The 20,620-nt window shown below is 41.0% G+C and overlaps 2 protein-coding genes across 5 annotated transcripts in view; one reads left to right on the top strand and one right to left on the bottom strand.

Annotated features, from left to right (window-relative positions):
* The window catches only part of MTHFD1 (methylenetetrahydrofolate dehydrogenase, cyclohydrolase and formyltetrahydrofolate synthetase 1), a 57,859-nt gene extending 46,554 nt beyond the window's left edge, over window positions 1–11,305 (bottom strand). For 2 of the 4 annotated variants that reach the window (XM_081228125.1, XM_081228127.1), the window contains exon 1: window positions 11,164–11,305. In XM_081228125.1, coding sequence (XP_081084251.1) covers window positions 11,164–11,204 — 41 coding nt within the window. In that variant the 5' untranslated portion in view covers window positions 11,205–11,305. Of the gene's footprint in view, window positions 1–8,009; window positions 8,093–11,163 lie in introns of those variants that run through there. The other 2 variants (XM_081228124.1, XM_081228126.1) reach the window with 1 other exon arrangement.
* Window positions 11,306–11,865: 560 nt separating this feature from the next.
* Window positions 11,866–20,620, top strand: part of LOC308614095 (uncharacterized protein) — a gene marked incomplete at its 5' end in the record, with an annotated part of 42,027 nt that continues 33,272 nt past the window's right edge. The window contains one exon of the mRNA XM_081228291.1: window positions 11,866–11,953. Within this exon, the coding sequence (XP_081084417.1) occupies window positions 11,866–11,953 (88 nt within the window). The remainder of the gene's footprint in view (window positions 11,954–20,620) is intronic.

The following is a 20,620-nucleotide window of genomic DNA, read 5'->3' as shown; positions in this document are numbered from 1 at the left end:
GGCCAGTTTAAAACATACTAGTTGAATATATAAAATAGACAATCAATAAGGACCTAATGTATAATATAGGGAACTCTACTCAATATTCTGTAATAACCTAAATGGGAAAAGAATCTGAAGAATAGATACACGTATATGTATAACTGAATCACTCTGCTGTACACCTGAAACTGAAACATTGTAAATCAACTAACTCCAATATAAAATTAAAAATAATTTAAAAAAATACTAGTTGATGGCATTCAAAATCATACAGTGAACAAATAAAAACTTGGACCAACACTTCTGGAAGGCTGCTAATCCTCATCTTTTTCAGCCTTTCCACTCTTCAGGTGCTATAGGAAAAAAGTTTGCAGGAAAAAACTCAAAGCTCACACCTTCTGCTCAACCTACCCTACCTAGTAAGATGATCACAGGGTATCCACATAGGCTGAATGATAAATCAATGAATCCCACTCTGAATTCAATATGAATTTACAAATTATATCCTAATTCACAAAAGAATTTCCTTACTCAAGGTTGAAAGTATAACCTCTTGTGAAACAAAGATACATCAATTTACTAACACACAACTCTCAACAATACAATAAGACATCAAATAAATTACATTACATCTATAAGTAAACATGCAAAGTAGTCCAACCTTGTCCAGTTATGATACAGTTATTAACTTGAACAGGATCTGTCTCTCCTGAAGAACCAGTTTTGTCATTTATCTTTTTTCATCTTAACCACACTTGACAAACAAATATACCCGGACATTAGCAAGCATCTCTTCCCTCATCCTAATTTGGTTACTCCCTTCCCCAGTTCTCCACACTTGACAAATATCTGGCATAAAAAGGCACAGGAGTCACAAAAATAGATTATGTGTATTAGCCTAGTAAATGGTAAGAATGTTGAACGATACAAGAAGTCATACAGAAGGCTTCAAAATCTTCTAAGCTAATAGCCTTGTTTTTTCAAATCAGTATTCTATAAATCGTTTCAAAAGAAGTATTAATGGACGGTTGGATTTCCTTTTACTGGGATTTGACCTGAACAGAGGCCACAATTCTGCTCTGACACAAGATAACAGGAGATACTATAGTTGCCAAGTTTTCCCTAGGCTGCCACTGAAACTCCCTAGCAGTTCCAGCCACAGCTGCTTCTCCTGCATGATGATCAGAAGTGCTGCCCGGGGAGCTGCAGAAGGTCTCTCCCAGGGCCCAAGTTTCCAGACTCCACTCTCTCCTCTCCCCTTCCTTCCCCCAACCACTGAATGAACACAAAGTGCTAAGCAAAGGTTTCCACTGCTTCTCCTTAACCCTCTCGACCCAAACAAAACCCACGGTTTGGGGTGGGGGTGGGGGTAAAGAGCCCGCCATTCCTGGCACAATGTGAGACAGTAAGGAGACAGAACAGTGAGAAGAAGTGAACACATCTGAGACTCTCAATAACCCTCTGAAGTATGGGAGGGAGAAAAAGCTTTCTTATTCCTGCTCACAGATGTGGACACAGGCTCTAAGCAGTCAGGTTGGGTGGCTTTCCCAGGGCCAATTTACAGAAAGAACAGCAAGTGCAAAGGCCCTGAGTGGGTAATTGAGGCCCAAGGGGAAGCCGTAATCAAATGAGGTATACAGTCATTTATTCGGAAGCCATTAGAGGGTTTTCAACAGGGCTGACATGATTGGACTTACATTTTTTAAAAAATAGATCTTTATTGGAGTATAATTGCTTCACAATACTGTTAGTTTCTGTTGTGCAACAAAGCGAATCAGCCATATGCATACACATGTCCCCATATCCCCTCCCTCTTGAGCCTCCCTCCCACCCTCCCTACCCCACCCCTCTAGGTCATCACAAAGCATCGAGCCGATCTCCCTGTGCTACACTGCTGCTCCCCACCAGCCAACTATTTCACATTCGGTCGTGTATGTATGTCGATGCTACTCTCACTTCGCCTCAGCTTCCCCCTCCCCCCATGTCCTCAAGTCCATTCTCTATGTCTACCTCTACTGCTGCCCTGCAACTAGGTTCATCAGCACCAAAAATATGGAACACTTCATGAATTTGCATGTCATCCTTGCACAGGTGCCATGCTAATCTTCTCTGTATTGTTCCAATTTTAGTATATGTGCTGCCAAAGTGAGCACCGGACTTAACATTTTTAAAGGAATATTCTGGCTGCTGAATTGGGAACAGACCCGAGAGGGGACGGTGAGAATCAGGGACAGCAGCAAGAAGTCAGTGCAATTGCAAAATCCAGGCCAGAGGTGATGGTGGCTTGGATTAAGGTATCAGTGGTAAGCTGGCAAGAAGCAGATGTATTCTAGATATACTAAACATGAAACACAGAGGAAATGCCAGGGCTACAGATGACTCTCAGGTTTTGGGGGTTGTGAAATGGAGCTGGGAAGACGGACAACTACAAATACTTTAAGAACAGAGCAGATTTCATACTGATACAGTGAATTTATTTACCAAATCTTACAAGGATTGTAGAATAAGTAAGCATTTGAGACCCAAGGAAGGAATCTAGGGACAAATGAAAATAATACTTGTGCCCAGCAGGTAGCAAGCTACAGGAACCCAGTACTATAAGGTGGTATAGGTGGAAAATGTTGTTTCAGCCCAGTAGGTTAAGAGCAAAGAATAAAATGTTCTGTATTTTCTATGCTATAATTTAAATGGCTCTAAGTACGCATTTTTTTTCCCTAAAAAAGATTACAGCTTGAGATCAGTTGTACTGACTCCCTTAAACTTTTTCTAAGAAGCAGGGCTGTTTTAAAAGTTGCATTAGCGGGGATATTCTTCCAACTACAAAGATTTGTTTAAAAGCTAACACTTGGGCCTCTGAGACATGACCAGAATAGCAATGAGACATTTTTAAGTGCACATAAACCACAATCAGCAAGAACTAGACAGCCCAGAACACTAAAGCAACCAGTGGAAAATTTTCTGCCCTGGTGAGGAAAAAAGAAAAAAAATCAAGACAATTGTAATTACGTCTCTGTTAAGTCCCTTAAAATTTTTTTCCTGTCTGGTTTTCTTGGTTGGCCACTAACCGAAGCACCTTAAAACGAAAAGTGGAATAACAAAAGCCAAGTGTCAGGTGTGTCTGAAGTTGAAGAAACTACAGAAGAAGAACATGGAGAGAAAAATTAATACTCCCCCCCTCGTCTATGTTTATTTTAGGGTCATACAGCTGTGATGAATTAAATGGTGGGAACCCCTTTAATTTTTATAGCTCATTTCCAGAAAGTATAAATGCTATAATGGAACAACTTTCAAATCACTGAAACCTCCTAAATAAACAGAAACTTCCTTGAATTGCAGGTGCCTCCCATTTCTATCCTCAGCCCCATGAGTTATACCATCCTGGTAAAGATTCTGGGGGCAGAGTGAGGCAGAAGTGGGCATGTGGGGAAACACCCCTGATCCCTGAATAGAACTACACATGCCAGTCACACCATCTTCCATCAACATTCTCTAAAATCTAAGGGAAGACATATCTCAATCTTGATGTAGGAGAAATCAGTACTAGAGTGCCAATGAAGGTAGCAGGACCAAGTAGCAGTAAACCATTGAAGTCTCTCTGGTCCTGATGGACAGATACTAGTAAAATAGTCATAGCTAATTAAACATGAACAGACACAGATGCAGTTTTAACTAAGTTACTACTGGTATCTAGTGGGTAGAGGCTAGGGATACAATTACTTATCCTACAATGCACGGGACAAAGAACAACAAAGAATTATCCAGCCCAAATGTTAACAGTGCCCAAGGATGAGAAGCCCTGCTACTGGCCAATAAAATGCAATCTTTGGGGTTATCTTTTCTAAGGTGCAAAAATCACAGTGGAAATCATTTATAGCTCAACCTGTCAAAATTTGTTTGAATCTCTATGGATAAGAGTTACTTGCGTGACTATCAGTTTTCTCCAAGTTGACTTCTCCCACATATAGCTGTCAAAGAGCCTAGTCAACAAAAGTCAAAGGTGTACATCCCTACAGAATCGCATCACCCTTGAAGAGTCCTAGTCAGAGCCTAATATCTCTAAGTCACCCAGATCTCGTGCCTCAAGTCTTGTACAGTTATTCCTGAAAAAGTCCATTATGAATTCCAACTCATTCTGTTTTATATAATGGCCTATTTTCAAATTTTGGACATTTTATGACTGAGAAAAAAAAGCATTGCTGAAATATAATGTAACAAGGACATTTCAACAGAAGGCACAGGTAGGAAAAAGAGGCGGTAAAGGGTATTTAGCTACATGGCTAAGAAATCTACATGATGGGAAAAAAGCTGCCCAGTCAACAAACACTGAAATGTAGCACAGGCTTAGAGGAATTTGCAAATAATCTTCAAAAGGTCCACAGAGGGGACTTCCTTCGTGGCACAGTGGTTAAGAATCCACCTGCCATTGTGGGGGACACGGGTTCGAGCCCTGATCTGGGAAGATCCCACATGCCGCGGAGCAACTAAGCCCGTGTGCCACAACTACTGAGCCTGTGCTTTAGAGCCTGCGTGCCACAACTGCTGAGGCGCGCACGCCTAGAGCGTGTGCTCCACAACAACAGAAGCCACTGCAATGAGAGGCCAGCACACCGCAACGAAGAGGAGCCCCCGCTCGATGCAACTAGAGAAAGCCCGCGTGCAGCAACGAAGACCCAATGCAGCCAATTAATTAATTAATTTAAAAAAAAAAGGTCCACAGAATGGGCCTTTAGAAAAATCAAGAACATTCATCTTCAACATGCAGGGCTATTCTAAACAAGGACATACATTTCTCACCCTCCCCCATCCCCACAAGGAGACTGTTGTTATAAGATTTTACAATGCAGTACAACACAAATGTCTGATTTCATTTGCTTTACTGTCATTTTGTTCATTTGCTGTTTTATGTTTCATTACAACTGTTACACTGCTAAAAAATTCTTCAAATTTTCTGAAAAACTTAACATGTAGTTCCTTGTAAAAACAACTGAGGCCATCTAGTGTTCCAAGAAAGGCATATATTTCAAATTCCTAGTTAGTTAAGTCAAATTAAAAGATTAATTACCTCCTTGTTGAAGAACATATTTGCAAATGATGCAACCAGCAAGGGCTTAATTTCCAAAATATACAAACAACTCACATAACTCAATAACAAAAAAACAAGCAACCCAATCAAAAAACTGCTCAGAAGACCTAAATAGACATTTCTCCAAAGAAGACATGCAGATGACCAACAGGCACATGAAAAGATGCTCAACATGACTAATTAGAGAAATGCAAATCAAAACTACAATGAGGAATCACCTCACACTAGTTAAAATGGCCATCATCAAAAAATCTACAAACAATAAGTGCTGGAGAGGGTGTGGAGAAAAGGGAACCCTCCTACATTGTTGGTGGGAATGTAAATTGGTGCAGCCACTATGGAAAACAGCATGGAGCTTCCTCAAAAAAACTAAAAATAGAGTTGCCAAATGATCCAACAATCCCACTCCTGGGCATATATCTGGACAAAACTATAATTCAAAAAGATACATGCACCCTTATGTTCATAGCAGCACTATTTACAATAGCAACACACCCAATAGCCTGGCTGGGTGGCCTCGTTAAGACCCAGCAGAAGGTCCCACTCTCAGCAACTCTCACTTGCTCTCCTGCACAGGCTCCCAGAGTGAAGACAGCTTTGACAGTCAAGGTTCCACGGGCCTTCAGAAAGGCCTACACTTTGGAGCTCATTACAGGCAAATCTTTTTAAGCACAAAAAGGTCTTCAGGTACTTTATCTACAGGACAAAATGCAAAGCTTATCAACTTCACTGTGGTGAGCAAACTCTTTCTACAGAAAATAGTTCTTCTAGCCCTGTAGCTAAACATATAGTCATGGTTCCATTTTTATCTTTGAACAATAGGATACATTCTAATTTTAAGGCTCAAGATAATAAGCCAGCTGCTGCAGATAAAGCTTGGAAAAACACAAACATCACTTGCTTATTCAACAGGTGCTCTCTAAGTACCAATTTATTAAAACTTAACTATGTGCCAGAGACTGCTCTAAATGCTTTACAAGCCATGACTCATTTAATTTTAACAACCTTATGAATTAGGTGGCCAACATATAGATGAGGAAGCTAAGGCACAAGTAGGTAAACTAAGTCACCCAGTGATTCTGGAGGAGGGAGCAGCACTGTGACTAGCTCTGGGGATACCACCCACAGGGAGCTGTGTTACAAACACACCAACCCGCTCTGCTCAACCCACACCTCAGAGCACCTTCTCTCAGTGGCCTGACAAGTGGCAAACCATCTGTCTCTTCAGTCTTTCTAAAAGACTTAAGAAAAATGCCACCGATGGAGGGAGCAGGCTCAACTATAGCAAACAAACAGAAGGAAAGGTCAAACAAATCATACAGCACTTAGTAGGCCCCACTCTGAAAAGCACACGTATGTAAGAATTGTGGTTTCTGGTCTAAAAGCCAAATCAGGGCGGTTCTTCTGACACTATTTTCCACCCCCCCTTTGTATAATCTCTTTAGGAGCTCCTCCCTTAAGCCAGGGTAGGCTCTCACCACCATCAGTGCTCTTTCTCTCAGCCCCTCTACTCATCTTCAGCTTCTCGGAGGCCATCACTGCTGACCCCAAAGCAGTCATTTAATAACTGGTGAGGTCAAAGGTCCATGGCACAGGCTGTGTTTTTGGTCAGGAACCCTCTTACATTGGCAGGCTCACGGCCCCGCCTCCTTCAAATCTTTGCCCAGAAGTTCCTTTCACAATGAGTATGAGCTTAATTCCCATATTCAAAATTATAACCCCCATGCCTCAGAAATCTGTCCCTCTTCCCTGCTCTGGTTTTCTCTTTGGCATTTCTCACTACCTTACATTCTGTTTTACCAATTTTACCATCTGTCTCTACGTATCAGGACAGAGACTCCACGAGGGTAGGGATGTGGGCTGTTTTGTTGACTGTTATAGTCTTGTGGCTTTGAAGAGTGCCTGGCATATAGGAGGCACACAGATATTTATTAAGTGAATAAATATCCAAAAACAGGTATTTGTCCCTAACCCTCAGATCTCCACCAATTTTCAAATCCAGGCTACAATCTTGGAACTCCCCTAAGGAAGAAATGGAAGTGTTCCTTCCAAAGGGACACAACTGGCAACTAGATCCAGGTTTCCCACAGGCAGAGAAGGAATCTGGAATGATGAATTTTGTCCAGTCCTGGCTACCAGAAAGATATAAAGGGAGAATAAATAAAAGTAGAGAAAAGTCAGGGATGGCCTTCTCAGCAGAATGGGAAGCATGGCAACAAGAGGAAGACTGCTATAAAGAAAAAAAAATTAGCTTATGAAATTCCTTTTAGCAAAAGTAGTAAGTGCCTGACAAAGTAAGAAGCACCATGTACTGGGTGAAGACCTTGGTTCTAATTGAGCCTCTGCCATTAACCAGCCGAGTAACCCTTGGCCAGATGACATCACTTTTCTTGCCTCAACTATTTCCTCAGCTTGCAGGGTAGGATAGGCAGTGAACTAGATTTTGGAGAAATTCTGACTGTGGAATTCTTGACTTGCCCCATCCTTCCTCCCTCAAGGAAGAAATTTTACAATTCAAATACTACATCAGAGAAGAAACTGCCCAGGGAGCTTGAAGGCTTACAAATTGGTCCCCAGAGAGGCCCAACAGTGGTGGCAAACAAGGAAGCTGACCTGCAAATCTGGGGAATGAGGGACCCTTCCCTTTGACTCCAGGATCCCTGGCTGCAATGCAAGAAGTTCACTTACCTTTCCTCTCAAGAGTGTCCCTGGCCTAGTAAAAGAGGAAGGTAGGGACACCCTGCCCAGACCTTCTACCTGCAGCCCAACCTGCTCAAGCTCTAAGAACCATCTTCTTGTTCAGGATTCCCCCAGGGCCATGGCCAAGGGTCAGCTGCCTGCTGCGGCCTCAGCATGGGGAGCTGAGAGACTGCACTACTTCATGAACCAAGCAGGCTGTCCCCCGTTCCAGAGCTCCTCTTCCCTGAGGAACTGTGAGCTCTACCTGCTCCTGGAGTCAAGCTCTCCATGAAGGTCAAGGTGCCAAGCTGTGGCAGCATCTGAAAGAGCCATTTTATAAGCACATTAAAGAAAAATCTTCTGTAAGCACAACATCCTTAGTCTTAGTGCTTGTTTATGAATTGTGTTAGTAGGAACTGGTATCAATTAGTTCAATTGATTGCTCAACCACGGGGCACTGTAAAAGGTTAGCTATGTTACTTCTGAGCCAACAAGGGAAAGGAACAGTACCTGGAACAGTCATTTCCAGAGAATGCTTTCAGTATCTGCCACCAAATCACTGCCCTATTCCTCCTCATTGATGAAACTTGGACTTAAGCATTAAGGCTTTAGGGACTTCCCTGGTGGCACAGTGGTTGAGATTCCATGGCCCCAATGCAGGAGGCCTGGGTTCAATCCCTGGTCAGGGAACTAGATGCCGCATGCATGCCACAACTAAGTTCGCATGCCACAGCTGAGGAGCCCGTGTGCCACAACTAAGACCCAGCGCAACCAAATAAATTAAAAAAAAAGAGTTAAGGCTTTAGATAAGTGGTTCTCAACCTTCAAGATGCATTAGAATCAAAGCATGAGCTTTTAAAAGATTTTTAAAATACTGAGTCCAGTGGCTTATTGCTAGCAATTCCAATTAAATCAATCTGTGTGGGTACCAAGCATTGAAGCTTCCTATGAATATAATTTAGTAAAACTACCTTGGAAAAGATTGGCAATTTCTACTTATATAAAACTGCTCATATATATGTCCTATTACTCCACAATTCTACTCTTAGGGATGTAATCAACAGAAAGGTATATATTATATGTTCCATGAAAAGACATATGAAAGAATGCTCATAGCACTATTCATAATCACCCAAAACTAGAAACCAAAATGTCCATGGATAAGCAAATAGTGGCATATTCACATAGAATACAAAACAGCTATGAGAGTAAATGAACTACAACTACCTGCAACATGAAATAATTTAAGAAACACAACATTGACTGAAAGAAGCCAGACACAGAAGACTTTATACTGTATGATGTCATTTATATAAAGTTCAAAACCAGGCAATACTAATCTGCAGTGTTGGAAGTCAGGATAGTGATTACCTTTGTTGGGGATGGTGATGGGATGGGAGTGAGAGAGGGGCTTCTGGAATGCCAACAATGTCATTTCTTACTGGGTGCTACTCAAGTTCAGTAATGAAAAACTCATTGAGCTGTACACTGATGACAGGTGCACTTTTCTGTATGTATTCATATGTAAATAAAAAGAAATATCAAAAACAAAAAGCTCCCAAGGTGATTTTAATCTGTAGCTAATGTTGAGAACCATTGAAATAGATCTCAAGGCCAGACTTCCCTGGTGGTCCAGTGGCTAAGACTCCATGCTCCCAATGCAGGGGACCTGGGTTTGATCCCTTGTCAGGGAACTAGGTCCCACATGCTGCAACTAAAGATCCTGCATGCCGCAATGAAGACCCCGCAGGCGGCAATGAAGATCCTGGCACAGCCAAATAAATAAATAAATATTTAAAAAAAAAAAGGAATGAATCTCAAGGCAACTATCACTGTCAAAGAGATAATGAATCAATCATCTCTGTATACATTAACTAATTTCTAATCGTTAACAGCTAACTTGTGCTGAACACTTATTATGTACCAGAAACAATTCTAAATGCTCTTCAGTTAGGAACTCATTTAATTCTCCTCACAATTCAATGGCCTAGATATTATCTTTATTTTACATTTGAGAAAATTTTGGCACAGAGGTTAGCTAATTTGCTTAATGCCACAAAACTAGTAAGGAGTGAAAGAAAGTTTCTAGGTGTTTTGGATATAGACACAAATAAGACAATGCATGTATTTGCCCTTATGGAGCTTACAAGTATATTTAACTTGCTCTCCACTCAACCAAAACATATCCAGTAAGCACCTATTCTCAGTAGCCCGCCAAGAAGTAAACCTAAATTATCTCTTCACAACCAGTCTTTCTAAAAAGAGGATTTTTATCAAGAAAAGCCACTGATTAAGGGACTGGGTTTGAAATACAAGCAAACAAAAAACGAAGGTCAAGCACAAACAATGCAGTTTAGCAAACCACATGCAGAAAAGCACTCACATGTACGTACTGTGATTTCTAATACGTTTGGGGCTCCTCCTCACCAATGTGAAAGATTCACCACCATCTAATTTACATCTCACCTTCTTTACCCACCATCTCTATCTTCCAGGAAACTCAAGGTGGGTTTCACTGCCAATGACTCTATAATTCACTCAAAAACCTCTGCTCACAAAATTAGGGCTTCATGGGGCAATTATTGTTGCCAGGTACAGTTGTTACTAAATAACTGGTGAGGTCCAAGGTCCCAAGAGCAACCTCCAGGTGGATCACACAAAATATATCCTTTCCCCTTCTACTTTCATCTTTCCCCACCAGTCACCTCCCAGACAAAAAACAGCCAGGTGTTACTCCCTGGGAATTAAGTCTGGTAATCATATACACTAGCTAAGCATTTGGATTTCCCATAGGGTAGAAATGGCAGAGGTCAAAAGGAATAGAAAATACTGTCAGGACTCAAGAGCCAAACTAGAAAGTAAATCTAGGATCAGGACACAGGAGATAGTTGTTAGAGGGGCATGAAATTGACGGAAAAAGAAAACGTTTAGTGGGTTCTACTTAGCAAATGATGACTCTGGTGCAATGGGTAAAGCTACGGTCTGGAAGGAGACTCTGCCACTAATCAGCCTTGTAACCTTGTTACCTCACTAACCTCAGTCTCCTCACCTCCAAATTACAAGGCAAGGGAATTAACTGGATTTCTGAGTTCTGACTGGGATGCTGCAGGCAACCCAAACTACTCTCTCGTCTGGCAGCTGCACTTCTGGGAGCATAGTCGTCGGGGTGCGTAAGAGGACTTGTCCCAGAAGCATAGGAGCCAGCGGGCACAGCCACCCTTTCTTTGGTTGTAGGGAACCGGTCTTCAGGTGTGAAGGGCTCAGGACAATGTCCTCTCTCCCCACCCAGCTGGCCAGGCTCTTAGGCTACAAGTCTCCCTCCCGCAAAAAATAAAAGGGGGTCCTTAGGGACCTGCACACGCTGCTCACAGCCCTCGCCAGCAGCCCAACAAGCCCTAACAACCATGGCATGTCCTTACGCAGAGATGACCTTCCCGTTCAGGATTTCCGCCGGCGCCATGACCTCTATAAGTCCGCTGCCCACAATGGACACCGACAAAACCAAGGCTCGACTCTCTCCACTGCAGCGTGGGACTGCCCAGCACACGCGCTTGCCGACCCTGCTACTGCGCGTGCGCCCCCCTGGACATGGATGCGCGCGTGCGCGGTCCAGACGTACGTAGGCCCCTTAGACCGCGAAAAGCTCAGGAGTAGAGGGTCTGAAATGCCACGGGAAGATGAGGGAACTCTGTGGAAGACTGGATGGAGGAAATGATTGGCTGGTGGAAGGACCCTTTCCAGAATGCGCCATCGTGTGGGCAGGGAAGCAGTTGAAGAAGCAATCACCCCCCTATTCCAGCCTTTCGGTGGCGGGGCAGTGGGCGGAGCCAAGGGGCGGTCTCGCGGGAGACCAGTTTGGCGGGCGCCGGAGGCCTGCGTGGGCTGAGGGGGCGGGGCTTCTGCTGGAGTGTTGTGGCCCGGCTTCCGCGTGGGGAGCTAAGGTGGGCCCCGGGCTGGCCGGCAGGGGCTAGACCTGCGGAGTGTGGGGCGGCGTCCGGCGTTCTCGCTCCCCGGCTCCGTCACACTGGTGTCGGGGCCCCCACCCCGAAACTGAATCGGACAGTCTGGGTGGCGCCTCTGACTGTTTTTAAAATCTCCTCAGGTGAAGCTGATGCTCCGCCATGGTTGAAACCCAGCCCGCTGTTTCAGGCCGGTGGAGCTGGAGCGCCGCGTGGCTCCCTCAGGGTGTGTATAACCCCAAGTTGGCCAGTACGGGGAGGGTTGTCAGCTCTGCGAGTCTAGATTTTGCTAGATTCCCCCACGCAGATCTGGGGTTGGAGCAAGGACGCGGGCCTTACATAAACTGGATGCCTAGTGACTGACAGGGGCAGACACTCCTCCCTCTTGGAAGGCAGCCGGGGTGTTTGCAAGGATTGGGCCTGCAAGTTTCTGATTGGTTCCAGGACCGACACACAGATACTAAAATCCTCAAATGCTGAAGTCCGTTATAAACAATGGCGTAGTTTTTACATATAACCTAAGCACATACTCCCGTGCATACTCCTGAGATTACTCTAGATCAGTAATCTCTAGATGACTGATGCAAGGTAAATGCTATATAAACAGGTGCTGGTATGCTGCAAATTCAAGTTTTGGTTTTTGGAATTTTCTGGAACTTTTTTTCTTTAAATAATTTTTGACCCAGGATTGGTTGAATCTGAGGATGTGGGACCCAAAAATACTGAGGGCCAACTGTGTAATAACTTTAAAATGTTAAGGGCTTCTGAATACATACTGTCACATTATGTTATACCTGGACAACTGAAATTAAGACGAAAATTGAAACATGTTCCTGGAAAATTACAGGTAGTGAAACTTTTGTGATTGTAATACTAAATAGATATTGACTACAGCTTCTTGTTTGCTGAGGAAGATGACATAAACCCCGATTTACAGATGGAGAAATAGACTTTGAAGGATAACTTAGTCAAAGATACATAGCTGTGCCTAGAATTAGGACCAAAACTGGATGTTTCAAATATGTTGCCTTTTCACCTTAACGGCCTGGTTTCCAACTATAATATCTCTATGTGACCTGTACAATTCATTCATTCATTCACTGAGCAGATAGTTATTGAGTAGCTACTGTGTCAACAACACAAGACACTGCTCTAGGTGCTAGAGATACCACGGTGAACCAATAAAGTTGCCCCCCCCACATCAGCTAATGATCAATTAAAGAAATATGTACTCATTTTAGATATTGAGACCTAGCATTTTTAAAAAATAGGCAAGCTAAGAGGATAGGGAATGGTGGTGGGAGGCAGGAGAGTGCTGTTTTAGAAGTGTGCTAAGAGAGGCTTCTCTGGGGAATCTGACTTGAGCAGAAACCTCAATAAAGAGAGGAAGGTAGGGTGTAAGAAAAAAAAAAAGCAAGGGATTGGTTTGAGCAACTGGTAGATGGAGTTGCCATTACAGAGATGAAATAAGTTTTTAGATGTTTTTAGATGCCTCTTAGACATCCAGATGTCTTAGTGATATTCATATAAACGAGAGATACGATAGTTAAATCCATGAGATTGGATGAGCGCCCAGGAAGAGAAAGAGTGTAGTGTAGGTAGAGAGAGGACCTAGGACTGATGCCTATGACACTTCAATGTTTAGAATTCAAAGAGATGAGGAGGAGCCAGGAAGGAAGATTGAAGAGTCCAGCGTGTTATGAGAAAAAACTCCGAGAGCATGCAGCCTTAGATGACAAGTGAAGAAGAGTTTCACAGGAGTAAGAGGTAACTAATTCTGCCGAGTATGTTGCAGATTGGTCAAATAAGATAAAGACTGAGAACCGATCATTTCACAGAGAATAGAAAGATAAAATATTTTTATTCAAATCCTGTTAATGGCAGTTGCTTGAAAAAATGTGTATCCTTTCTGCAGAAGTTCCATTTTTACAAAATTTTTGAGGGTTATTTGATAATATCTATCAAAACTTTAATGTGTGCTTTCTTTGATCTTGTAATTCCGCTTCTAGGAATTCATCCTAGAGTAATAATTACACGTATATACAAACATGTATAAAATGTTCCTCACAGCATCAATTTACATAGTAAAAAACAATAAAATCTCCATCAGGATGGATGAAGTAGTTAAAAGAACAATGGATATATACTATAGATGCACTGTAAGACAACTTTCACAAATTGTTAAATGATCAAGGCAGGTTATCCAGTAAAATGTATAATATGATTTATGTTAATATATTCAAAGCAGGCCTTCTTTGATTACATGATCAAAAACTGCCCCCTCACTTACCTCCTCGTTACTATCACATTAGCCTATTTTATTCACAGCACTGAACACTATGTAAAATGATTTTATTTATTTATATACTTGTTTACTATCTTTTTCTTTTTCCACCAGAATTTCAGCTTTATAAGAAATTCCCTGTCTTGTTCATAGTTATGTTTCTGCTGCTTGGGGATGTAATTTTTAAAATCTAGTTTTAGAGGGAAAAAAACAGATATTTCTTATTTTCCTGGTTTAGTTATTAAACTATTACTCTCATTCTTATTAGTACTGATTTTATCCCTGCCTCATTTTTTTCATATGTAAATGAAGATAGGGGGACAGTCATTCTCAACCCTAAAGTCACACTAGAATTACCTGTGTAGATTTTTTTTTTTTTTCGGTACGCGGGCCTCTCACTGTTGTGGCCTCTCCCGTTGCGGAGCACAGGCTCCGGACGCACAGGCTCAGTGGCCATGGCTCATGGGCCTAGCCACTCTGCGACATGTGGGATCTTCCCGGACCGGGGCACGAACCCGTGTCCCCTGCATCGGCAGGCGGACTCTCAACCACTGCGCCACCAGGGAAGCCCCCAAGTACTTTTTAAAAGCAATTTTCTACATGTACATAAAGCATTTGGTACCTATACATATTTTTCATCTATTTGTCAAAACAGATATCTAAAAGGCTCTACCAGGTCTCATTTTGACTTGATTTTAGATACTATATACATTAAAAAGTATTCCATAGCTCATATTGGCATTTTCTGAATTTAATAAAAATTAGTGACAGTTTAACTGTGTCAAACTTATTAAAAAAAAAAAAGTCTAGTGATTTCAGTAGAGTACCTTCATCATGAGCCATCTTTCCCTTTTCCAATAACCTATTATTTAATCCTACAGGAACACAATTGTCTTGATGAGACAGCTTTTCTCTTCACGGCATACATTTAAATCTTTTGTTATAATTAACTTTATCTCTTTGTGGGACATACAAAAATAATTATCATGTGTTTCTGTCTAATAATGGAGAAACAGGTGCAAGAGAGCTATATTTAGGAAAAGCCAGGTATAGAAGGGATAAATATTAAAGTATTCAGTTGGTGATTGTGTTGTCTAGTTTAGGCAATATGATATTGAGCTAAAACTCTTGCATAGTGCTAGGTGGGCTGCTGTAGTAGTAAAAGTTAAACAGGGAATTCCCTGGTGGTCCAGTGGTTAGGACTTGGCACTTCCACTGAAGGGGGCCCGGGTGTGATCCCTGGTTGGGGAACTAAGATCCCACAAGCCATGAGGCACGGCCAAGAAAAAATTAAAAAAAAAAAAAAAAGTTAAACAACTTGTAAAAAAAAATTACTGATAATATGTATAATAAGGCCTAGTGTCTTAAATTGAAGATAAATTTAATGTGTTTTGCCAGTATTTTTAATTTGATTTTCATGGAAACTTGTATTTGTGAGAGCAATATGACAGTGTTTTTTGCAGATAAGATGTTTTCTTCCCTTAGTGTAGTAAAAAGGCAAGTAGTAGAAAGCTGGTAGATGCAGCCAGCTCTGGAGGGGCGAATGGAGGCAATATAAATTTTGCAGCTAAAGAAAAATATATGAGAACCAGTTATTATTAATTTTAATTGAAATTTTTATTGAGGTAATTGTAGATTCATTTGCAGTTTTAAGAAATAATACAGAGAGATCCACTGTAAATTTTGCAAAGTTTCTTCCAAATTTTGCAAAACTATGGTATAATGTAACAGCCTAAATATTGACATTGATACAATACAATCCACCAGTATTATTCAGGTTCCTTCAGTTTTACTTGTACTCATTTGTGTGTTTGTGTGTGTCAAGTTCTAAACAGTCAAACAAAATACTGAACAATTTTTTTTTTTTTTTTTTTTTTTTTTTTGCGGTATGGGGGCCTCTCACTGCTGTGGCCTCTCCCACTGCGGAGCACAGGCTCCGGACATGCAGGCTCAGCGGCCATGGCTTACGGGCCCAGCCGCTCCGTGGCTTGCGGGATCTTCCTGGACCGGGGCACGAACCCGTGTCCCCTGCATCGGCAGGCGGACTCTCAACCACTGCGCCACCAGGGAAGCCCCGAACAATTACTTTTAACAGCACAAAGATCCTTCCCATTGCCATTTGATATCCACACCCACTTCCTTCCCATCCCCAACTCCTGGCAACCACTAATCTCTTCTCCATTTCTAAAATGTTGTCATTTCAAAAATATTATATACTGAAAAAAAAAGTCATATACTCAAAAAGCTAAACATAGAGTTATCATATGACCCAACAATCCCACTCCTGCATAGATAGACAAGAGAATTAGAAATATATTCACATAAAAACTTGTAAATGAATGTTCACTGTAGCATTTTTCATAAAGCCAAAAAGTGGACACAACCCAAATATCCATCAGCTGCTGAGTAGATATGCAATATGTGGTATATCCATATAGTAGAATGTTATTTAGCCATAAAAAGGAATGAAATCCTGATTCATGCTCCAACATGGATGAACCTTGAAAACATTATGCTAAATGAAAAGAAGCCAGTCACAAGAGGCAACATATTGTACAATTCCATTTATATAAAATGTACAGAACAGGCAAATCCATAGAAACAGAAAACAGATTAGTGGTTGCCAGGAGCTAGGAGGAGGGGGGAATGGGGAGTGACTACTAACAGGTATGGGGTTTCTTTAGGGGATAATGAAAATGTTCTGGAATTAGATCATGGTGATGGTTGCACAACTGCAAATATACTAAAAACTGAATTGTACACTTTAAAGGGTGAATTTTATTTTATGTGGATTATATCTCAATTTAAAAAGTAAAAAATTGTTCAATATGGCTGTACAAGTCTATGAATATACTAAAAACCACTCAACTGTATACTTTAAATGGATGAATCCATGAAATATATCCTAATAAAGCTGTTTTTAAAATGTTATACAAAAGAATCATGCATATGTTACCGTTTGAGATTGGCTTTTTCATTCAGCATAATTTCCTGGAGATTTCTTCAAGCTCTTGTATCAGTAGTTTGGTCCTTTTTATTGCTGAGATTGTGGTATGTATATACCACAGTTTGTTTAACCATTCACTTGTTGACTTGTTGGTTTTTTAGCTATCACAAATAAAATTGCTATGAACATGCATGTACAGGTTTTTGTGTGAACATAATTTTTCATTTCTCTGGGATAATTGCCCCAAAATACAATAGCTGGGTCATATGGTATTTGCATATTTAGTTTTAAAAGCAACTGCCAAGCTATTTTCCAGAGTAGCTGGACCATTTTATCTTCCTACCAGCAACGTATGAGTGATCTGGTTTCTCTGCATCCTCACCAGCATTTGGTGTTGTCATTATTTTGTATTTTAGATATTTTTATATATGTGTAGTGGTAGCAAATTGTGGCTTTAATTTGCATATCCTTAATGACTGGTGATGTTGAACCTATTTTTTAAAACTATTTATTTATTTAGGCTGGGCTGGGTCTTAGCTGTGACATGTGGGATCTTTTTTTTTAGTTGCATCATGAGGACTTCTTAGTTACGGCATGCATGTGGGATCTAGTTCCCCGACCAGGGATCGAAAACAGGCCCCCCTGCATTGGGAGTCTTACCCACTGGACCACCAGGGAAGTCCCTGAACCAATTTTTATGTGCTTATTTGCCATCCACATATCCTTTCTGGTAAAGTTTCTGTTCAAGTCTTTTGCCCATTTTTTAATCAGATTGTTTTCTGAGAGTTTAGAGTCCTTTATATATTCTAGACATAAGTCCTTTGTTGACAATTTTTATCAACAAGCTGTATCTGAGTGTGGGGGTTACCTAAATTTAGCTAAGTTCTGAATATATTTCTGGTTCATTATGTCCAAATCCAACATCAAACTATTCAAAAATTTGGATTCTTTAATATAAAAGATAACAGGCATACCTCTTTTATTGTGTTTCACTTTATCGCACTTTGCTGATATTGTGTTTTTCACAAATTGAAGGTCTGTGGCAGCCCTGCTTTGAGAAAGTCTATTGGCACTATTTTTCCAACAGCATCTGCTCACTTTTTGCCTCTGTGTCACATTTTGGTAGCTTTCACAATATTTCAGACTTTTTCATTATTATATTTGTTGTGGTGATCAGTGATCTTTGATGTTACTAATGTAATTGTTTTGGGGACCACCAACTGTGCCCATATAAGATAGCGAGCTTAATTGATAAATGTTGTGAGTTCTGACTACTCCACCTACTGCCATTCCCCATCTCTCTCCCTCTCCTCAGGCCTGCCTATTCCCTGAGACACAACAATATTAAAATTAGGCCAATTTATAACTCAACAATGACCTCTAAGTGTTAAAGTGGAAGAATGAGTTGCACATCTCTTGCTTTAAATCAAAAGCTAGGAATGATTAAGCTTAGTGAGGAAGGCATATCAAAAGCTGAGATAGATAGGCTGAAAGCTAGGCCTTTTGCCCCAAACTGTTAGCCAAGTTGTGAAAGCAAAGGAAAAGTTCTTGAAAGAAATTAAAAGTGCTACTCCAGTGAACACACAAGTGATAAGAAAGTGAAACAGCCTTATTGCTGATATGGAGAAAAGTTCTTGTGATCTGGATAGAGATCAAACCAGCCACAGCATTCCCTTAAGCCAAAGCCTAATCCAGAGCAAAGCCCTAACTCTCTTCAATTCTAGGAAGGCTGAGAGAGGTGAGGAAGCTGCAGGAAAAAGTTTGAGGCTAGCAGAGGTTGGGTCGTGAGGTTTGAGGAAAAAGCTGTTTCCATAACTTAAAAGGTGAAGCAGCAAATGCTGATGTAGAAGCTCCAGCAAGTTATCCAGAAGAACTAGCTAAGATCAAGATGAGGGTGGCCACACTAACCAACAAATTTTCAATGCAGCCTCCTATTGGAAGAAGATGCCATCTAGGACTTTCATAGCTAGAAAGAAGTCAATGCCTGGCTTCAGAGCTTCCAAGGACAGGCTGACTCTCTTGTTAGAGGCTAATGCAGCTGATGACTTTCAGCTGAAGCCAGTGATCATTTACCATTCCCCAAGTCCTAGAGCCCTTGAGAATTATGCTAAATCTATTTTGCCTGTGCTCTGTAAATTGAACAACAAAGCCTGGATGGCAGCCCATTTGTTTACAACATGGTTTACTGAGTCTTTAAAACTTGCTGTTGAGGCCTACTGCTCAGAAAAAAAGATTTCTTTCAAAATATTACTGCTCTTGGTCACCCAAGAGCTCTGATGGAGATATACAATGAGGTTAATGTTATTTTCATGCCTCCTAATACAACATCCATTCTGCAGCCCATGGATCAGGTAGTAATTTCAACATTTTTTTTAAGATTTTATTTATTTATTTATTTATTTATTTTGGCTGCTCCGGGTCTTAGTTGCAACACACGGGATCTTTTAGTTGCAGCATGTGGACTTCTTAGTTGCATCATGTGGACTCTTGCTTGCAGCATGCATGCGGGATCTAGTTCCCCGACCAGGGATAGAACCCGGGTCCCCCACATTGGGAGTGCGGAGTCTTACGTACTGGACCACCAGGGAAGTCCCTAATTTCAACTTTCAAGTCTTATTATTTATGAAATACATTTCGTAAGGCTATTGTTGCCATAGTGATTCCTCTGATGCATCTGGGCAAAGGAAATAGAAAAACTTCTGGAAGGGATTCATCATTCTAGATGCCATTAAGAACATTTGTAATTCATGGAAAGAGTTCAAAATATCAACATTAACAGAAACTTGTAAGAAGTTGATTCTAACCCTCATGGATGGCTTTGAGGGGTTCAAGACTTCAGTGGAGGAAGTCCCTTCAGATGTGGTGGAAATAGCAAGAGAACTAGAATTAGAAGTGGAGCCTGAAGATGTGACTGAATTGCTGCTATCTCATGATAAAACTTGAACAGGTGAGGAGTTGCTTCTTATGGATGAGCAAATAAAGTGGTTTCTTGAGATAGAATCTACTCCTGGTGAAGATGCTATGAAGATTGTTGAAAGGACAGCAAAGGATTTAGAATATTACATAAACTTAGTTGATAAAGCAGGGACAGGGTTTGAGAGGATTTACTCCAATTTTTAAAAAGATTTCTGTGGGTAAAACTCTTTCAAAAAGTATTACATGCTGAGAGAAATTGTTTGTGAAAGGAAGAGTCAACTGATGCGGCAAAATTCATTGTTGTCTTATTTTAGGAAATTGCCTCAGCCATCCTAACCTTCAGCAACCACCACCTGCTTAAGTCAGCAGCCATCAGCATGGAGGCAATTTCAATTGCCTCCATCAGCAAAAAGATTATGACTCACTGAAGGCTCAGATGATGGTTAGCATTTTTTAGCAATGAAGTATTTTTAAATTATGGTACATACATTGTTTTTTTAGAGATAATGCTATTGCACATTTTATAGTATAGTGTAAACATAACTTTTATATGCACTGAGAAACCAAAAAATTGATGTGGTTTGCTTTATTGTGATATTTGCTTTATTGCAGTGGTCTGCAGTATCTCTGAAGTATGCCTGTAATGCAAAAGTGGCGGTTTTTGTTGTTGTTGTTGTTGTTTTTTGGGTTTTTTTGGTAATTCATAAAGTCATGACTTTTTAATCACAATAAAATATTGCTCGATGCCAGTTTTTTGTTATATAAGCTGT

This window comes from Mesoplodon bidens (genome assembly GCF_964165515.1).
Source record: "Mesoplodon bidens genome assembly, chromosome: 3".
Taxonomy (NCBI): Eukaryota; Metazoa; Chordata; class Mammalia; order Artiodactyla; family Ziphiidae; genus Mesoplodon; species Mesoplodon bidens.
Note: the sequence above shows the minus strand (reverse complement) of the source record. Positions and strands in the feature narration are given on the sequence as shown.